Source organism: Carcharhinus amblyrhynchos, chromosome 28, assembly GCF_965287045.1.
Source record: "Carcharhinus amblyrhynchos chromosome 28, sCarAmb.v2.hapA, whole genome shotgun sequence".
Taxonomy (NCBI): Eukaryota; Metazoa; Chordata; class Chondrichthyes; order Carcharhiniformes; family Carcharhinidae; genus Carcharhinus; species Carcharhinus amblyrhynchos.
The window spans coordinates 30280363-30300065 of NC_137351.1; the positions used below are offsets into that span (position 1 = coordinate 30280363).

The following is a 19703-nucleotide window of genomic DNA, read 5'->3' on the forward strand; positions in this document are numbered from 1 at the left end:
GACCAGAGTAGAGAACTGTGCTTAATTGCTGCCATCTGTTGGTGAAATATCAATTTGCATGCAATGAACAGTTTATAAACTTTTTCCTCAAAGTAGAGACAGATTCCCCTCCTCCCTCCAACCCTCATACACACATGACCCCCTGTAGATGAGGGGAAGACCCACGACCCTTGCTGCTCCCCCCCCCACCCAACAATGAAATGTTCGAGTCCCCTCCTACCCACCCGTACCATGCAGACATCAGGGTGACCCAACCCCTTCACTCGCTACTCCAAAGACTCCGGCATTGGGATATCAGGCTCCCACCTCCCAAGTGAGTGAAACCCCGCCAAATGCACCCCCTCCCCTTTCCGGCCTTACCTGTTGACACTGCCCCTGGCACCCTCTAAGTTGCAACCTGGCACTGCTAGGTACTGCATGTTCTGGGGCAGTGCTGATGTAGTGTCCATCATGCCCCTGACTACCTGGGGGCTGTGATGGCCTGCGAGCCCCCCCCGGCATGGTTATCACATCTATCCAGAGAATTCAGCAGCAGCTACAAGAAGAACGTCATCGAGGAACCCTTAGAATTGAGTGTCTGAGTTGTGCCAGCTGTGTGTATTGGTTAAAATCAGCCTCCAGTAAAGGCATGCTGTTCAATCAGTAATGTTAGAAAAAAATCCCTTTAAAATAAAATGCACTAGGACTGTATACCTGCGCATTCTGGGAGGCACTTCAGAATTCAAAAGAATCCCCTTAAAGAAATGAGCTCAGACTGAGAGAGTACTTTAGAGTTAATGGACCCTGAAGAGCTATATAAATAATCATAATCTCTCCTTTGAAAGAGCCAAGAACTGCCGCTCCCATGGGTTGTGAAAGTTAATGAGGCGTGTAATAGAATGTGAACAAAGCACTTCAAAGCTTTTAAAAGCAACAGAAAGAAGACCAGCCACGACCAATTGACAGCTCTTTGAAATTGACATGCTGAGTGATACGTAAAAACTTTCACAACAGAGAGTAGGCTCACTGAATCACGGAAACCCTACAGTGCAGAAGTAGGCCATTTAGCCCATCAATTCTGCACAGACAACAATCCTACCTAGGCACTATCCCCATAACCCCACATATTTACCTCGCTAATCCCTCTAACCTACGCATGCTAGGACACTAAGGGATACTTTAGCATGGCCACTACACCTAACCTGCACATCTTTGGGAGGAAACTGGAACACCGGCCAAAACCCACACAGATATGGAGAGAAGGTGCAAACTCCACACAGGTAGTGACCCCAATCCCCGTTATCCAGTGCAATCTCGTAGATCTTTGAAATTGACGTGCTAAGAGATGGTGCAATGCATTTACAATAGCAGAGGGAAAACTCGCCACCTGACCCCTGACCTGAACACTGCCAGCCAAATCAGAGCTGCCCCCAAACCCCAGCTCCCCTGAAGAACTCTTCTGTACCTGAGAGCATTTACTTTGCCTTTGGACACCCTGAAGGAAAATGGAGAATGGTACTCGCTTCCTTGTTTTCCCTTGGAGTCCATAGTGCCTGGTCCCTGTCTTTAGGGATCTGCTGTGATTGGCAACTGGGTGACTTCCAATTGGGGGAGGGGCATCAGGAGCATACTGGGAGATCGCTGCGTTCAATTTTAATCTTGCTAATGAAATTAATATGAATACAAATGAGTTCTGATTAGGTCGAGATCCTAATCACACCATGTGGAATGTGCCAGGAGCATCAGAAACTGTTTAACGCCTAGGGAAATTCATTTCAATCCTCTAGCCAAGTTCACTGGCTCTTCATTGAATAATCAGACGCTAAGTGCAGATGGGATAAAAGTTCCTTGTCTTTATTACTATATACCTGTAGATCATACTTATCAGTTGAATTGACCATCTGATAGACCTGATCCTGTCCATCTTTTGAGGACATATAATATGCAAGAGTAGGCCATTCAGTATCTCAAGCCTGTTCAGAACTTCTGAGTTTTGTTTAAAGTGTCACCTGTCTCTGTCTTTAAGAGATCCAGTTCACTCTTAGCCACCTGCTTTCTCTTAATATACTCACAAAACAAGTTTTTGATCATCACCATTTAATTTCCCCTTGTCTTTTTGTCCATGACATCTTCGTCAATATATCCCCGGTTTCCATTTATCGATGGCCCTCTTCTTGGCCTCTATAGCTTCACACCTCCCCCAGCAGCAGTATAATCCTCATCCCATTTCCAGTTTTCTTCAGCTCTGCTAAGGGATCATCTAGACTTAACATTAGCTCTGTTCCCTCTCCACAGATGCTGTCATATCTGCTGAGATTTTCCAGCATTTTCTGTTTTTGTTGTCTTTGACACACTAACTTTTTTAAGCTAATTTATTTAAAGTAATAAAAGGCATGGTGGCACAGTGATTAGCACTGCTGCCTCACAGTGTCAGGGCCTGGGTTCAATTCCGGCCATAGGTGACTGTCTGTGGGGAGTTTGCATGTTCTCTCCGGGTGCTCCAGTTTCCTCCCACAGTCCAAAGATGTGTGGGTTAGTTTGATTGGCCATGGTAAATTGTCCCATAGTGTCAGTGGAAATAGCAGGGTACATATGTGGGGTTAAGAGGATAAGGCCTGGGTGGGACTGTGATTGGTGCAGACTTGATGAGCTGAATGGCCTCCTCCTGCACTGTAGGGAATTCTATGATTCTATTCTTCCTAGGTCGGTTTCGAGAGATCAAATGTAGGAAGATAATTCATAGTTTTGATAACAAGGTTATGCTTATGGATTTGAGAGGATACACAGTCATATAAAGTTAGAAATGGTGAGGTTAGCGCACAACTAAAGTTCAAATTGTTGTCCCACTGACCTGTTAGTAATGATAATGGAGTTGTTGACTAAACATGACAATTTAATGACAACAGACCCAGAAATTGTATAAAGAAACCTCCTTTGTTTGCTGATGATTGCACAATGTTTACCATTTGTGACTATTCAGGTACCAAACCAGTCTGTGTCCAAATGTAGCAAGACCTGGACAATATTCAGATTTAGATTGACAAGTAAGTCATATTATTGCCACACAAGTGCCAGGTAATTACCTTTTCCGAAAAGAGAGAACCTAACCATCTCCCCTTGACATTCAAGGGTATTGCCATCACTGAGTCCCTCATTTTCAACATATCGAGGGTTACCATTGACCAGAATACTGTGGCTACAAGAGCAGGTCAGAGGCTAGGATTTCTGCAGCTAGTAATTCATCACCTGACGCCTCAAAGCTTCTCCACCATAAATAAGCTAAGACTGTGATGGATTACTCTCCATTTGTCTAGATGAGTGCAGCTCCAGCAACACTTCAGAAGCTTGGCTCCATCCAGAATAAAGCAGCCCATTCATTTGGCATGCACCATCTTAAACATTCCCTTCCTCCACCCCCCCACCGTGCAGTGTGACAGTAGTGCCATCTAAAAGATGCACTTGGACAATCGTCAAGAAGCCTTTGGCAGCATCTTCCAAACCAGTGATCTCTACCACACAAGGAAGAGCACAAAAGATGCATGCAAGTTGCCCAGCAAGCCATCCTGACCTTGGAACTATATCGCCATTTCTTCACTGTCTCTGGGTCAAAATCCTACAGTTCCCTTCCTAACAGCACTGTGAGTGTAACTGCGCTAGATGGACTGAGCGGTTCAAGAAGGCAGCTCACCACCACTTATAGGGTTGGGTACTAAATGGTGGCCTAGTCACTGATGCCCCCATTCCATAAACACAGTTTTTAAAAAAGTTTCTTAAAGCTCCTCATTGTTCAATAGAGCATGTAACTGGAGACGTTCTCTGGTTCAGTCCCTTAGTCTTAGTATTGTTAGCTGTTTGCCTACTAGGGGTTCCAGGGCTGGAAATCAGCTCAGGGTTTGTAAACTCTCAATACTGATCCCAGCTGAAAATATTTGAAAACAGTGTGTAATATAAGGGAAAAATCGGGCTGAGTTTACTCATGCCTGACAAAGCTCACAGATGTATAATGGCCAATTTGACAAGTCACTAAAGGCCCCAGTAGAAACCATAACTCAGGAAAGGGTCACTGCCATCAGGAGGGCTAAGGAGAAAACATATGGAGAAAATTGGCAGGGAGAGGGGAATCAGTTTGTACTGCATTAAAATGTGTCTGGCATGACATATCATTCCTTTTCCTTTCCGTTTACATTAAAAATGTAGATTGTAACCACCTTTCAAAAGAGAAATGCTGAATAAGAAATTTTGTTATTCCTCTTCATCTCCTGATTTTCACTATGAAGCTTTTGTGAAATAGAGATTTTAGATTTTTGTAAAATGGGATTATTCAAAATTAAACAACCTTCTGCCACCTTTCTAATGCCCATAAATTAATCCCACTGGTTCTGATTATCATTTGGAACTGAGGAGACCTATTAACCAGACAGTGATTGAACCAAAAAACACACCTTAGATTTTCATGGGAAAGTACATTTATTGAAACAAAAGTAGTTTGAAGGTCACTTTGACCATTTTACTAAATCAGCCTAACAGCATCCAGCGCTGCAAAAGGCATTAGTCTGATTGGCCCATTTGATTTCATAGAATCCTATAGTGCAGAAGGAGTCATTCGGCCCATCGAGACTGCACCAACCACAGGCCCTATCTCCGCAACCCCATGCATTTACCCTAGCTAGTCCCCTTGACACTAAGGGTCAATTTAGCATGACCAATCCGCCGAACCCACACGTCTTTGGACTGTGGGAGGAAACCGGAGTAAACCCAAGCAGACATAGGAAGACTGCAAATTCCACACATACAGTGACCCAAGCTGGGAATAGAACCCAAGTCGCTGGTGCTATGAAGCAGCAATGCTAACTATTGTGCCACCGTGCCGCCTCTCTAATTTCTCTAATTTTTAAAAGCTTTTCTGTGTTTGAATTGTTGTTTGCCTGTTACGTGGTAGCTGCCAACCTTGCGGACTGCTGGATATTCTTTACAAACCCCTAGGGGCCGGCAGACCCTAGTTTGGAAACCTCTGCTGTAACCATTTCACACTTCAAATTCTCCCCTTTCCCAAACACTCCATTCCTTTGACTCTCACCCTTTCTCAATTCCCTTTGTGGCACCTCACTATTGACAGTTGAATCTTCTATTTTTCTTTGTGTCTTTTTTTGACTGTTTTTAACTCCATAATAGAACTAAAGGTATAAGTTTTTCTGCAGTAAAGCATCTTATTAATAGATTATTGTCAGTATTGTGGGAATATCAATGCATTTTCAGCACACTCTCCATGTCCCTGGTGGGAATTGCGGGTAGCATAGATGCAGAGGGGTTAACCCGACTTGGGTTTTGTTCTTACACTGGGGGTTTCCTTCTGTACAACAAGGGATCAGTAGTGACATGTACCCTCATTGGCATCCACGCATCGTTCACGTAGTTTATGGGAGAGGTCTTGTTAATTAGGGCTCCATGTAAAGTGGGCCCACATCAATTTTATTATACATTAGTTTTACAATATAAATGTTCAGGTGAATGCTGCCACCCGCCCCCAGTAGATTTTTTTTCTCAAACTTAAAAACCTTAAGTTGAAATAGAATAGACCCAAACGTGATATCTTTGTTCCCCTATTCTTTGTCCAAGCTTAGTATTCAGGTAAAAATTGTTCTTTGAGCTGATTTATCTTGTTCCCCCCAATGTTTCTGTTTACTAAGGCTTTAAAGTTTGAAAAAAAATGTATCAGAGGTCAAGGCCACTGCAAAGGTCAAGCCAAAATGTTTACGTGAACTGGTAAGTTTTGAATAACACAAAAATGGTTGGTAGCTTTTGCATTACTGAGTAATGCAATCCTGAACTGTATTATTTCTTAGAAAGGTCCTTATGCATTTTTCCCTTGGTCTGATTGTGCACTGGAGGATGACCAAATGTTGTACAGGGAGCTGGTCTGTTTTTAATGAGCGAACCAGCCTTGCTGAGTTCAGCAGTTGTCCGACAGTTCCATGCATGATTTTAAAATAGGCCACAGTTCTTGATGTAACACAGACGTTCTGTTTTATCTCTATTTCACTTATTTGGACAACTGTGCTCTTGTGGATTGTGGATTAAGTCAGTAATTAGATTGTTCTTCTACTTCCAGTGAGAACTGATTTGCAAGATATTAAAATCTATTTTAAAACTGCAGATTTTTATCTTGGTTCATGTCATTTAAAAGAGAAAATCAGCAGAAAACGTAACACAATTATTGTATAAAGCAATTTTCTGATAGTGCCTTGTCAGAAACTGAGATTTGTAATTGTAGGGAAGAAAATCACATCCTATTCTTCAAATCTTGTATCTTGAGGATGAAGAACTGTTTCACTTGCATATTCTTCCTAGGCCTTTGATTTTGTCAGCACAATAGTGCAACCCCTTTGATTTATTAAAGTAGTAACAACTATCTTTCTTCCTTTTATATATCCAGCTTTCCTTGAATGCAAGAGTGATGATTCGGCCCCAGTCATTGTGTTTATTTGCAAGATGATTGCTGTTGATTCCAAGGCTTTGCCCCAGAATAAGCTGAGGTGAGAGATGTTAGTCTTGTATGATTTCTGCAGTTGTCATTTTCTGTTCCTTATCTATATGATTGCTTACTACACCAGTCAGTGATTTTGGTCAGTTTTCATGTGAAGCTTTGATAGAATCATATGAAGATTGAATGAATTGTGCTTTCACTGATCCCAAATGTAACAATGAAGCACATTACCAAGCCTCTGTAACGCCTGTTGGCTTATTCTTTCTGCCACCTTCCTGCCCATTTTTTGGCAGGTGGGGGAGACAAATGCGGAAAGATAATTGGGGTGTGAACTGGTACATTATCATTGTTTTCAGAAGGCTTGTTCCACTGGATTCCTGAAATTTCCATGTTTGAATCCTTCTAATTAGACTTCCACCCTGCCACTGTATTCAAATAGCCCTCATCAAGGATATAAATAAAGTTCTATGTGACTATCACAAAGGTAAATTATATCCCTCCTTATCCATCTGTCTGTCTGCAATCTTTGATACAGTTAATACCTCATCCTCCTGCAACACCTCTCTACAGTTGTCTATCTGGATAATTTTGCAGACACCTGGTTCTATTCTTATATATCTAATCATTGTCAGGGTGTCGCTTGCAATGGCTTCTTTTCTCATTCCTGCACCATTGCCTCTGGCGTCTTCTAAGAATCTCTCCTAAGCCCCCTCCAATTTGCTGCCTACATGCTGCTCCTCAGTTACATCATCTGAAACATTGCATCAGATTCCACGCTTACACTGATGGCACTCAGCTCTACCTCACTATCACCTCTCTTGACTCCTCCACTGTCCAGCTCGCATCCAGTGAGCAGGAATCTCCTTCCAAATAAATATTGGGCAGACAAAAGTCAGAGTCTTTACTCCCTACCACAAACTCTGTTCCCTAGTTACAGACTCCATCCCCATTCCCTGACAACTGACTCAGGGTAAATAGATTGTCCATAAACATAGTGTCATGTTGACTCCTAGATATGTTTGTGACAACAAACCACACTATTGTTAAGGCTGCCTATCTTCACCTCTGTTACATTGGCCAACTCTGTTCCTACCTCAGTTCATCTACTAAAACCTTCAATCCTATCTTCATTATTCTAGACTTGACTATTCCAGTGCACTCTTGGCTGGCCTCACATACCCACCATTGAGCATATGGTGATCACCACAGGCTAACAGAGGGCAGAACATGGGCATTATAACAGAGGTGAAAATAAGTAGCCTTAGCAATGGTCCAGCTCAAGGCTAACACTGTAGTGACTTCCTTTTTTAATGCTCTATTTATACGCTATGTGCCTCTATTTAGAAAGCCTAGGATCCCATAAACTGATACCAACTTGTGCTGTCACCGTCAAAGATTTATGAATGGAAACCCCAAGTTCTCCCTGTTACTCCACCCCATTTAAAATTGTATGCTTTAGTCCACATTTCGTCTCATTTTCCCTTACAAAGTACAAAACCATTGCCATTCAAGTCATTTTTTAGAAAAAGGCTGGTTAGCTAAGTATGACATCTTATTTTGGAATCCAAGCTGAGTGCCCTCTAACTCAGTATCCTGGTTATTACTGAACATCTGGAAATTCTGTTCCTTACTGGCCCAAACTAGGATTTTGGTATAGTGTTACAAGAATATGGTATATCTGTTTGATCTGATGTGAAGTACCATAGCAAATGCTTTTCCTGAAAACTACTTTGGCCAAACATTTATTGTTGTACTAGCCAACTGGTTCAGTATTACTATTACATTACTATTTTTGGCATCCTTATTCACTTATCTTTAAAATTCATCTGGAATATATACCTGAAGCTTTTTCTTGATGACAGTTAGTAAAAAAAGATTATGGTCCCCTTCCTCACTGTTTGAATTGGATTGCTGATTATGTTAAACCTGCAGAACAGATCCATTGTTCCTATCATATTGTGGCCATTATTGAATAGAACATGGTTTAATGCAATTTTGATTCCAACTGTCTTGAAGATAGCAGCCCATTGGGTAAAATTAAAAATCAACTCGCCCATTCCTGGGCAAATCTTAGCGAGCACCTATTTGATAACATTAATGCATCATTACGTTTATATTTTACAACTGTACAACGTGTTGACTGACATGCCCTACCACACTGGTAGTAAACTCTGGGAATGTCCCTTTTCTTAAAATGCATTGCTTTATGTGTTGGTATTGTGGAAAGAAAGACAGATTATCTATCTTGAGATGGTCGCCTTCATTCCTTGAAGGAAAGTAGTCTTTGTACACCATGTTCTGGCCTTTACTACCACACAGTCTCCTCTGAGTATTAAATTATCCAGCCTTAGGACAATATCATATTGCTGAGTTGCTGCCACCCAGATCAAAATGAATTAACTTAGATGGTGTCTGCCACAAGAAGCATCACTACGGGTGAAAATGTGAACATTTACATGCACCTCAAGAGTTCCTTAGAGACCAGAGAGAAGAATCCCTGGTCTCTTATTTTATTTGGAGCAAGTTTTTATACAGAATGAAGATGATCCTGCCAGAAACTATAATCTATCATTTGTATTCTAGACACAAGTGCTTCTAACAGTAAATTTCACAAGTTATTAAAAAAAAAGTTATTGAGTAATAAATTTATTTCCCCAGTAAAATGTTTGGCTTTAAATTATATGAAGTGAAAAATGTTAATGGTGAAGGCAGTGTGTTTGGAAAAACCACATTTAATGAAACTGGGTATTTGCAGATCTACAGCCCTCAGTAGTCTAGCAGTTAATCTCCAGGACTGCTTACTTTGGTTACTCCTTTCACATGGAGTATCTGAACATTCTCTTAAAGAGATAGCCTGGTTGAGGGAAGAACCTTGCCTGTCCTTGAGATGTTCCAAAGTGCTTCACTATTTTACTTTTGAAGTGCAGTCAGTGTTGTGTTGGCAAACATTGCAACTAATTTGTGTCTTGCGCAATCTCGCCAATGCTGAAATCAATGATGAAACAACTGTTTGGAGAAGAATAAGAAATACTAAATTTAAAACTTGCAGTGTAGACCACCGTAAGATAAAGCAGCAGAATTAGGCCATTCGGGCCATTGAGTCTGCTGCACCATTCGAACATCACTGATATTTGTAGAGGAGGCAATGGCTTTGTGGTGTTATTGCTAGACTATTAATCCAGAAGCTCAGTAATGTTCTAGGGACCTGGGGCAGCACAGTGCTGCACACCGCCCAGGGGACTGGGATCAATTTCCAGCTTGGATCACTGTCTGTGTGGAGTTTGCATGTTCTCCCCATGTCTGTATGGGTTTCCTCGGGGTGCTCTAGTTTCTTCCCACAGTCCAAACAATGTGCTGGTCATGTAGATTGGTCAGGCTAAGTTCTCCCTTAGTGTACCCAAACAGATGCAGGAGTGTGGCGACCAGGAGATTTTCACAGTAACTTGATTGCAGTGTTAATGTAAGTCTACTTGTGACGCTAATAAATAAGCTTAATAAATCCCACTACGGCAGATGGTGAAATTTGAGTTCAATTAAAATATCTGGAATTAAGAATCTACTGATTACCATGAAACCATTGTTGATTGTCCAAAAAACCCTTCTGGTTCACTAATGTCCTTTAGGGAAGGAAATGTGTCATTCTTACCCGGTCTGGCCTACATGTGACTCCAGAGCCACAGCAATGTGGTTGACTCTCAGCTGCCCTCTGAAGTGGCCCAGCAAGCCATTCAGTTCAAGGGCAACTAGAGATGGACAACAAAGTTGGCTGGCTAGTGACGCCCATGTCCCATGATTGAATAAAAAAAAGTTTCATAACCTCATTCGCCCACCTTTTCCCCCTAAGCTTTGATCTCCTTACCAATCAACAACCAATCGATGTTTCTGTGGAAAAAGGTTGTTTGTAGTTTTTGTCACAAAATATGCCTAACCTTTCACAGGAAGTATTTGTTTGTAAACTGTGTTTGTGCCTTTAATTCCACGTACTGATCTGCAGTAAAGGAAGAAAAATATTCTGTGCATGGAGCTGATGGTTTTGATTTGAGGGATTTGTACAATCCAATTTAGTTGAAATTGAAACATACGGATTTACTTTGTTCATTTTACAGTGTATTAGACGGGTTAGATTTAATTAATAAAATACAGTGACATTTACACCTTTGATTTTCTTGTCAGTGGGTAAGAGAATATAAATGAACTGACGCTAGAAGGATTTGATGGAATTGTTCTCTTGGTTGTCAAATCAGACCTTTATTTTTAATCAGTTCATTCTGACTCTTCTCCTGTATTGGTCTAATATGCTGGTAGCCATCTTGCACATGGCATTCTGTTATCTCGGAGGTCATCTTCGGACTTCTCTGTGTTAGAAATGAAAACTGTAGGAAAACAGAAAGAAAATTGTTTTGTGAAGTTTTTCTGACCTTGGTAAACTGGCCGCTCCCCAAGAGTTGGAGCTACATATCTGCAAGTTGTGGCAAATCTGCAACCCTCAGCAGTAGTCTTACAGTTAATCTCCAACACTGCTCATTTTGATTTCCCCTTCACATGGAATATCTGAGCATTCTCTTAATGAGATGGACCAATTAAAGAAAGAATTTTGCTTATCCTTGAGATGTCCTAAAGTGCCTCTCAACTAATATATTACTTTTTAAGTGCAGCCACTGTAGTTAGGCTGGCAAACATAGCAGCCAATTTGTGTACAGCACAATCCTACCAATGATTAAATAAATTGTTAAACAATCCATTTTTCTGGTTTTGGTTGAGAGAGGAATATTGAACAAAGTGCCGGGCAAGTACCCCATTCTTCTTCAAGGGGCAGGTACAGTGACACAGTGGTTAGCACTACTCTCAGCACCAAGGATCCGGGTTCAATTCCAGACTCAGGTCGCTGTCTGTGTGGAGCTTGCACTTTCTCCCTGTGCCTGCATGAGTTTCCTCCAGGTGCACCAGTTTCTTCCCATTGTCCTAAGATATGCAGGTTAGGGGAATTGGCCATGCTGAATTGGCCCAAAAGTCAGGGGAATTAGCAGCATAAATATGTGGGGTTATGGGAATAGGGCCTGCGAGGGATTGTGGTTAGGCCAGACCCAATGAGCCAAATGGCCTCCTTCTGCACTGCAGGGGTTCTTTGGTTCTATGAAATATCATGGGATTGTTTGTATCCACCTGAACAGGCAGCCAGACAATGCTTCAACCAAAACCTTTGATAAAGTAGCACTCTTTCAGTGCTTCTTTGCAATGCCAGCCAAGAGTAAGTGGTCAAGTCATAGAACGCATCAGCACAGTACAGGTCCTTCAGCCCTCAGTGTTGTGCCGAGCTACGTCCAATCCCAAGATCAAGCTATCCCACTCCCTATAATTCTGGTGTGCTCCACGTGCCTATCCAATAACTGCTTGAAAGTTCCTAAAGTGTCCGACTCCACTATCACAGCAGGCAGTCTATTCCACACCCCAACAACTCTGAGTGAAGAATCTACCTCAGACATCCCTCCTATATCTCTCACCATGAACGTTATAGTTATGCCCCCTAGTAACAGCTACATCTACCCGAGGAAATAGTCTCTGCACGTCCACCATCATCTTATCAAACTCTTATTAAGTCGCCTCTCATCGTCCTCCGCTCCAAAGAGAAAAGCTCCAGCTCCCTCAACCTTTCCTCATAAGACCTACCCTCCAAACCAGGCAGCATCCTGGTAAATCTCCTCTGCACTCTCTCTAATGCTTCCACTTCCTTTTTTATAGTGAGGTGACCAGAACTGAACACAGTATTCCAAATGTGGTCTCACCAATCGAAGTTGAGAAGAGGACTTGAGCTTACAAGTGGTAGTCCTCTCACCTCTCCCACTCAGCCCAACTGACTCAGCGTGAACTTAGAAATTAATCAGATAACTAATTAATCAACCCTAATTTTAATACTGAGGGAGCATAGGATAACTATTATGGCCCTGGGAATTATTGCCAGAGGGTGGACAAGGGCGAAGGTTATTATAGTGAGGGGAGTGAGGTTATCATGAAGGGGGAAGCCATCATGATCTGTGGGGAGTTTGAGTGTTGCTGAGGGATGTTTAAAGTTAAAGTTTATTAGTGTCACAAGTAGGCTTACTTTAACACCGCAGTGAAGTTATTGTAAAAATCCCCTAGTTGCTGCGCTCTGGCACCTGTTCAGGTATACTGAAGGAGAATTTAGCATGTCTAATGCACCTAACCAGCGCATCTTTCAGACTGAAGGGGGAAACCGGAGCACCCGGAGGAAACCCACACAGACATGGGGAGAAAGTGCAGGCTCTACACAAGACAGTGACCCAAGCCAGGAATCGAACCCGGGTCTCTGGCGCTGTGAGGCAGTAGTGCTAACCACTGTGCCATCCACTGTTTGAATGTGGCAGTTGCTAACCACACTGCCAATGTGCTGTTGATGTGGCTAGAAGCTATTTATTATGCTTTTTAGGGGGGTTACTATGTCAAGAGAGGGGTGTTTTGCCTGCTAGGGTGGGGGGGGGGGGGCGGTGGTGCAGTTCATGGTGTGAAGGATTTTATTAAGGCACTATACATTATAATGACAGAGGGGTTTTATTATATGCCAAAGACAATTATGGTCAGAGCATCTTGATTATATAACTGTGTACGTTTGTTGTTCACCTGCGGTACTCGGCTTTGAGTTGCAATCATGCAGAGTTTTTTTGTTGTATTAATTTGGACCTTGAATTGCTGTTCTTTGTCAGAATACTTGATGAAACTGCAAATGAGTTCACTTATAACTCACTGCTGAACTTTATTGCTGGATTGTGCACTATTTGGAAAAAGTTCCAGACAAGCTGTTTTGACCCAAATAATGTTTTAAAACTATGTCAACCCTGATGTCAACGAACAATCCGTCATTAAATCATATACAGCCTTGTGTTAATTTTCCAGAATAAAATCTGCCAGGTAGTAAAATAAATCAAGGCACGATATTTTAAATTGTTTCTACATTAGTTTGAAATCCTTGCAAATAAAATTAGAAACTCATGAAGACTAAATTAAATCTATAGTTTTCATTCAGTTGTTTTGGAGGAAAAATCTGCAAGTAATGTGCAGTCCACAAAATGGTTTTCAGAAATTAGACTTTAAACCTTTCCCAAACTCACATTTACATTCCCAGTAATTTCTGCATACTGTTACTGTGTTTTCCCAGATAAAGAGAAGCTTGTTTTGGAACATGGTGAGTTGCCTAAATATAGGACATTGTTGTTTCAGATTGTATCCATCATGCGAAAGTTAGACAATGGAAACCACAGTCAAAACAAATGGTAGTGAACAGCATACTTGGCAGTGCACAGCAGCAAGTCTGTAGGATTTGATTCAGTGCCAAGTGTCACATTGAACTTATTAAACATTCAGCAGTAACCTATTGTAACTTCTTTGCATCCAAGTGTAGATACTTTTTGTTCATAAATCTTTAGCCAAGCAGCAAGCAACTGACCTTATAACAGTTGCGCGGTAAAGTTTACCATTAGCTTTGGTATTTTTTTCCCCCTTGAAGGATTCTTGAAATTTGATAATTTAATTCCTGTCACAGCTTAGCATTTGATGCACAAACATTTGCCATGAACACTTTGTGCAGCAGAGAATTTTTGTTGAATGTAAATTATCAGCAATTCTATGACATCAGCCAAATCTCTTGTAGAAAACATGTCAGCTGGTATTGACATCGTCTATTTTGTCTGTTTTTCAAAGTCTATTCAGTGAAGCTGCAATTCAGCATAATATTTTGTTAAAACATGGTTAAATGCATAAAGAAAAGCCTTGTTCCCATGTGTAATTGCAAATGTTCCTTTTTTGTATGTTTTTCTTTCCTTGTCCATTATTGCTGTAATTTAATATCTAGCATTTCGAGCTAAAAATGTGCTTTCACTTATCCTTCGACTTAGACGAAAGTAGAATATCACCAATTATTCCAGGAGCCAAGCTACGGGATGAATTAACTCAAATGCACGTTTTAAGGGTGCAGCTATATTGCCAGTCTTATGTCAGAAGTGCAACCTTTTCCACTTCTCTGTTTTGATGTGAAAATGGCAGCATGGCTCCCTAGTCAGGTTCCAACTGGCTGGAATGTAGCAATATGAGATACCCTTGGGGAAACTCTCAGACTGCCTGAGCGTAATGCCATGTGGAGTGCAAGCATAGTGCCGGTCGAGTTTTGTTGGAAAGTAAATTGAGCCAACTGCATTGCAAGCTCCGAATCAAGTTTTTTAAAATTGTGCTAAGGAAGTCAGCATTCCCACCCCTGCTCTGAAAATTATTAAAAATATCATTTGGGAATCAAGCTTTGCCCGTGCGTTAGCTTGTGTGCATAGTGTGTTCGCCTGCTGGCCCGAATCTGATGCCGAGATGGGAAATACAGAAGAACTTAATACAATTGAGGAGTGCCTTCACCTTTTGATTTCAGTCTGCTCAGATAATGTGATAGACATCTACAACACTCACTTCCTGATAGAAGTCTACAAGATTATGAGGGGTATGGACAGAATGGATAGTCAGAAGCTTTTTCCCCGGGTGGAAGACTCAATTACTCAGGGACATGGGTTTAAGGTGCGAGGGGCAAGGTTTAGAAGACATATATGAGGCAAGTTTTTTTACACAGAGGGTGTTGGGTGCCTGGATCTTGCAGCCGGGGTAGGTAATGGAAGCAGACACGATAGTGACTTCTAAGGATTATCTGGACAAATACTAGGATTAGGATGGGGAATTCACTGTAAGAAGTCTCACAACACCAAGTTAAAGTCCAACAGGTTTTTCTGGTAGCATAAGCTTTCAGAGCACTGCCGCTTCATCAGGTGAGTCATCAGGCACTCACCTGATGAAGGGGCAATGCTCTGAAAGCTCGTGCCACCACATAAACTTGTTGGACTTTAACCTGATGATGTGAGACTTCTTTCTGTGTCTACCCCAGGCCAACGCCTGCATCTCCACATCAGGATGGGGAATAGAGGGATATAGTCCTACATAGAAAGGGTACAGGGTTTTAGTTCAGGCGGGCAGCGTGGTCGGTGCATGCTTGAAGGGCTGAAGGGCCTGTTCCTGTGCTGCAACTTTCTTTGCTCTTTGTTCTATTACTCCCCCCTCCCACCCCTCGCTGAACCCCAAGCACATACGTGCGCGTGCATACTCCCGACAACTTAGTGTTTAGTAACCTGTATACTCTATCTTGATTTTTAAAAATTCAATTTCAGTTGCTATGTTCAGTACTGCAGTAACTTTGTTTTTTTGAATATATACTTTGTGAACTGGATTGAGTTTCAGCTAGAAAGTTTTGCTAATGCCAGGGAGAAAGATATGAGTAGCTCAGCATGATGTTAATGTGGTTTTCTATAAGTTGAGAGGTCTAATGCATTTGCAGTCTCCAGGAACTTTCTGGTGTATGATATGTCAGAATACACTGCAAATAAAAGGTTGTTTATTATTTCATGGCATAGAACTATAGCTCTATCAGTATGAAGTAATGGAGAAGAGTGACCAAACAACATTATAATGACCCCAAGTTTAAAAAAAATTGTTCAGAGAATGCGGACATCACTGGCTGGCATTTACTACCCATCCCAAATTGCCCTTGAATGGAACTAAGTGGCTTGTTAGGCCATTTCAGAGGGCATTTAAGAGTCAATCACATTGCTATGGATCTCGGATCACATGTAAGCCAGACCAGGTAAGGGTGACAGATTTCCTTTTCTAAAAAACATTCGTGAACTAGATGGGCTTTTATGACAATCAGCAATTGTGCCACAGTCATCATTAAACCTTAGTTTTATTCCAAATTTTCATTGAATTCAAATTTCACCATCTGTTGTGGTGGGATTCAAACCTTAGACCCCAGAATATTATCCCGACTCTCTGGTTTACTAGTCCAGCAACAATACCACGATGCCACTGCCTTTCCAAGTTAAATGGAAGAAGACGAAAGAGGGAGGAACTATGGTTCCTTGGCATTTCCTGGAGTACTACAAAAATAACAATAAATTAGATCCAATGTAAATGTGAGATGATGCACTTGGGCAGGACAAACCAGGCAAAGGAATACTTGATGAATGGCAGGACTCTGGGAAGCACCGAGAATCAGGGGGACCTTGATGTGCATTTACACTGGTCCCTTAAGTAGCAGGTCAGGTGGATGAAATGGTTAAGAAGGCAGGTGGTGTATTTGCCTTTATTCGCTGAGGCATTGAGTTTAAGAGCCAGGAGGTTATACTGGGACTATATAGAATGTTGATTAGGCCAAAATTGGAGTATTGTGTGCAGCTTTGGAACCAACGTTCCAAGAGAGATGTGATAGCACAGGAAAACGTGCAGAGTAGATTTATCAGGATGTTCTTTGGGCTGGAGAGTTTTAGTTATAAAGAGTGATTGGAAAGACTGTGGTTGGTTTCCTTGGAGCAGAGGAGACGGGTTTGCGGGGGGGAGGTGGGAAACAGGATTGAGATGTATAAAATTATGAGGGGCATGGTGGAGTAGGCAGGAAGAAACTTTTCTCTTTGGCGGAGGGATCAAGGGGCATAGATTTTAAAGTAAGGGATAAGAGGCTTAGAGGGGATATGAGAAAAAAACTTTTTCACCCAAAAGGGTGATGGGAGTCAGCCTGAAAAGGTGGTGAAAGCAGAGACCCTCATTGTTGTTAAGTTTTTAAATGTGCACTTGTGATGCCAACGCATACAAGGCATTAGAATAGTTAAGTGGGTTGCCTTTGATTGGCACAGGTGCGATGGGCAGAAGGGTCTTTTTCCGTACTGTATACCTTTATGACTCTCTAATTAGATTTGTGCTATTAACATGTCTGTTCCTTCATTTCTATTCACCAATGGGGAAGGAAATGCATAATTCAATATGGAATGTTATGTCTTGGCATAATAGCCACATAATCAGAAATTGCCTTGCTATGAGACTGTGGTATTAGTATTTTACTAATTCAATTTCCACGATCCACTAATGATTTTTGTTTTAATGGAATTGATGCCAATGGCACATAGCAACATCTGTCAGATTTGTGGAAGAATGCAGCTATTACTTTAGTGCCTTATAAAAACTGTTAATGCCAACATCCACCCCTGGTATAAGCTAGGAAACCAACAGTGCCTCATGTCATCATTCATATGTTTGAAAATTTTTACTTCATTCTTCAAGTTACAAAGCCAGTGCTCAGAGTGGACGATGCAAACCCAAATCCATTTCATTGCTTGCTCCAATAAACAAATTCAAAATAAAATGAATCCAATTCAAGGTCCCCACAAGGAACACAAACAAGATCCAAGCTGACAAGATGAAGCATTGCACACCATCTTGGGCTTGATCAATACGTTTCAAAGACTTAATTTTAATGTTATAAATTGAACATTCAAATGTTACTTCAGTGGGAAAAAAAGACCTGGTAAACATCTTGAAGTTGGCAAACTACACATACTTGAAATAATTACAGTTCAACAAGTAATTTGTGTTTATTGGGTAAAGTATGAGAAAAGGGATGAGAGTCATAAAATATCAGGTGGTCTTACCTAATGAACTGGACACATAACATCTGTAGTAATGTCAGTAAAAATGTAAAGGAAGAATTCTACAATCATTTTCAATAAAGGTGGTTAACCTTGTAGCATTTGGAGTTGTGAAATAAGAACATAAGAATATAAGAAATAGGAGCAGGAGTAGGCCATCCACCCCTTCGAGCCTGCCCCGCCATTCAGTAAGATCATGGCTGATCCGAAGTGGATCAGTTCCACTTTCCCGCTGTCTCCCCATAACCCTTGATTCCCTTGTCTATCAAAAACCTATCTACCCGTGACTTAAATATATTTAGCGAGGTAGCCTCCACCACTTCAACGGGCAGAGAATTCCAGAGATTCACCACCCTTTGAGTGAAGAAGTTCCTCCTCAACTCCGTTCTAAACTGCGCCCCCCTGCCCGCCGTGAGGCTGTGCCCCCTAGTCCTGCTATCCTTTCTAAGTGGGAAAAATCTCTCTACCTCTACCCTATCCGTCCCTTTCATTATCTTATACGTCTCTATAAGATCCCCCCTCATCCTAAACTCCAACGAGTACAGACCCAGTCTATTTAGTCTTTCGTCATTGTCCAACCCCATCATCTCCGGTATCAGCCTAGTGAACCACCTCTGCACTCCCTCCAAGGCCAAAATATCCTTCCGCAAGTGCGGCGACCAAAACTGCACACAGTACTTCAGCTGCAGCCTCACCAGTACCTTCTACAGTTGCAGCAAGATTTCCCTACTTTTATATTCTATCCCCCTCGCTATAAAGGCCAACATTCCATTTGCCTTCTTGATCACCCGCTGCACCTGCAGACTGGGTATTTGCGATGCATGCACAAGGACCCCCAGGTCCCTCTGCACCGTAGCATGCTGCAGATTTTCGCCTTTTAAATAATAATCCCTCCTACTATTATTTCTGCCGACGTGGATAACCTCACACTTGCCAACATTATACTCCATCTGCCAGGTCCTCGCCCACTCGCTTAGCCTATCCAGATCCCTCTGCAGACTTTCCACACCCTCCACACAATTTGCTTTTCCACTCATCTTCATGTCATCAGCAAATTTCGTCACCCTACACTCAGCCCCCTCCTCCAGATCGTCTATATAAATGGTAAATAGCTGAGGCCCCAGCACCGATCCCTGTGACACGCCACTACTCCCAACCACCAATCAGAATAGCACCCACTGATACCAACTCTCTGCTTCCTATTAGACAGCTAATCCTCTATCCACGCTAACACCTTACCCCCAACTCCGTGCACCCCTAACCTTCTGTAGCAACCTTTTGTGAGGCACCTTATCAAACGCCATTTGGAAATCTAAAAACACCGCATCCACCGGTTCCCCTCTGTCTACTGCACTAGTCACATCCTCATAGAAATCCAATAAATTTGTCAAACACAACTTCCCCTTAACGAATCCGTACTGCGTCTGTTCTATCAAACCATTCTTTTCTAGGTGCCTCGCTATTTCTTCTTTGATGACGGATTCAAGCATTTTTCCAACTACAGACGTTAAACTAACCGGCTTATAATTCCCTGCCTTTTGTCTGCTACCTTTTTTAAACAGCGGCGTAACATTAGCCGTTTTCCAATCTTCCGGCACTTCCCCAGAATCCAGCGAATTTTGGTAAATAATTACTAAGGCATCCACTATCACCTCTGCCATTTCTTTCAGAACCCTGGGATGCATTCCATCCGGTCCTGGGGACTTGTCCACCTTCAGTCCCAT

General features: G+C 41.9%; 1 protein-coding gene across 2 annotated transcripts in view; it reads left to right on the top strand.

The window, feature by feature from the left end:
- Positions 1-19703, top strand: part of efl1 (elongation factor like GTPase 1) — a 320174-nt gene that overhangs the window by 110205 nt on the left and 190266 nt on the right. For both annotated transcript variants that reach the window (XM_080214115.1, XM_080214114.1), the window contains exon 12: positions 6413-6512. In XM_080214115.1, coding sequence (XP_080070241.1) covers positions 6413-6512 — 100 coding nt within the window. The remainder of the gene's footprint in view (positions 1-6412; positions 6513-19703) is intronic.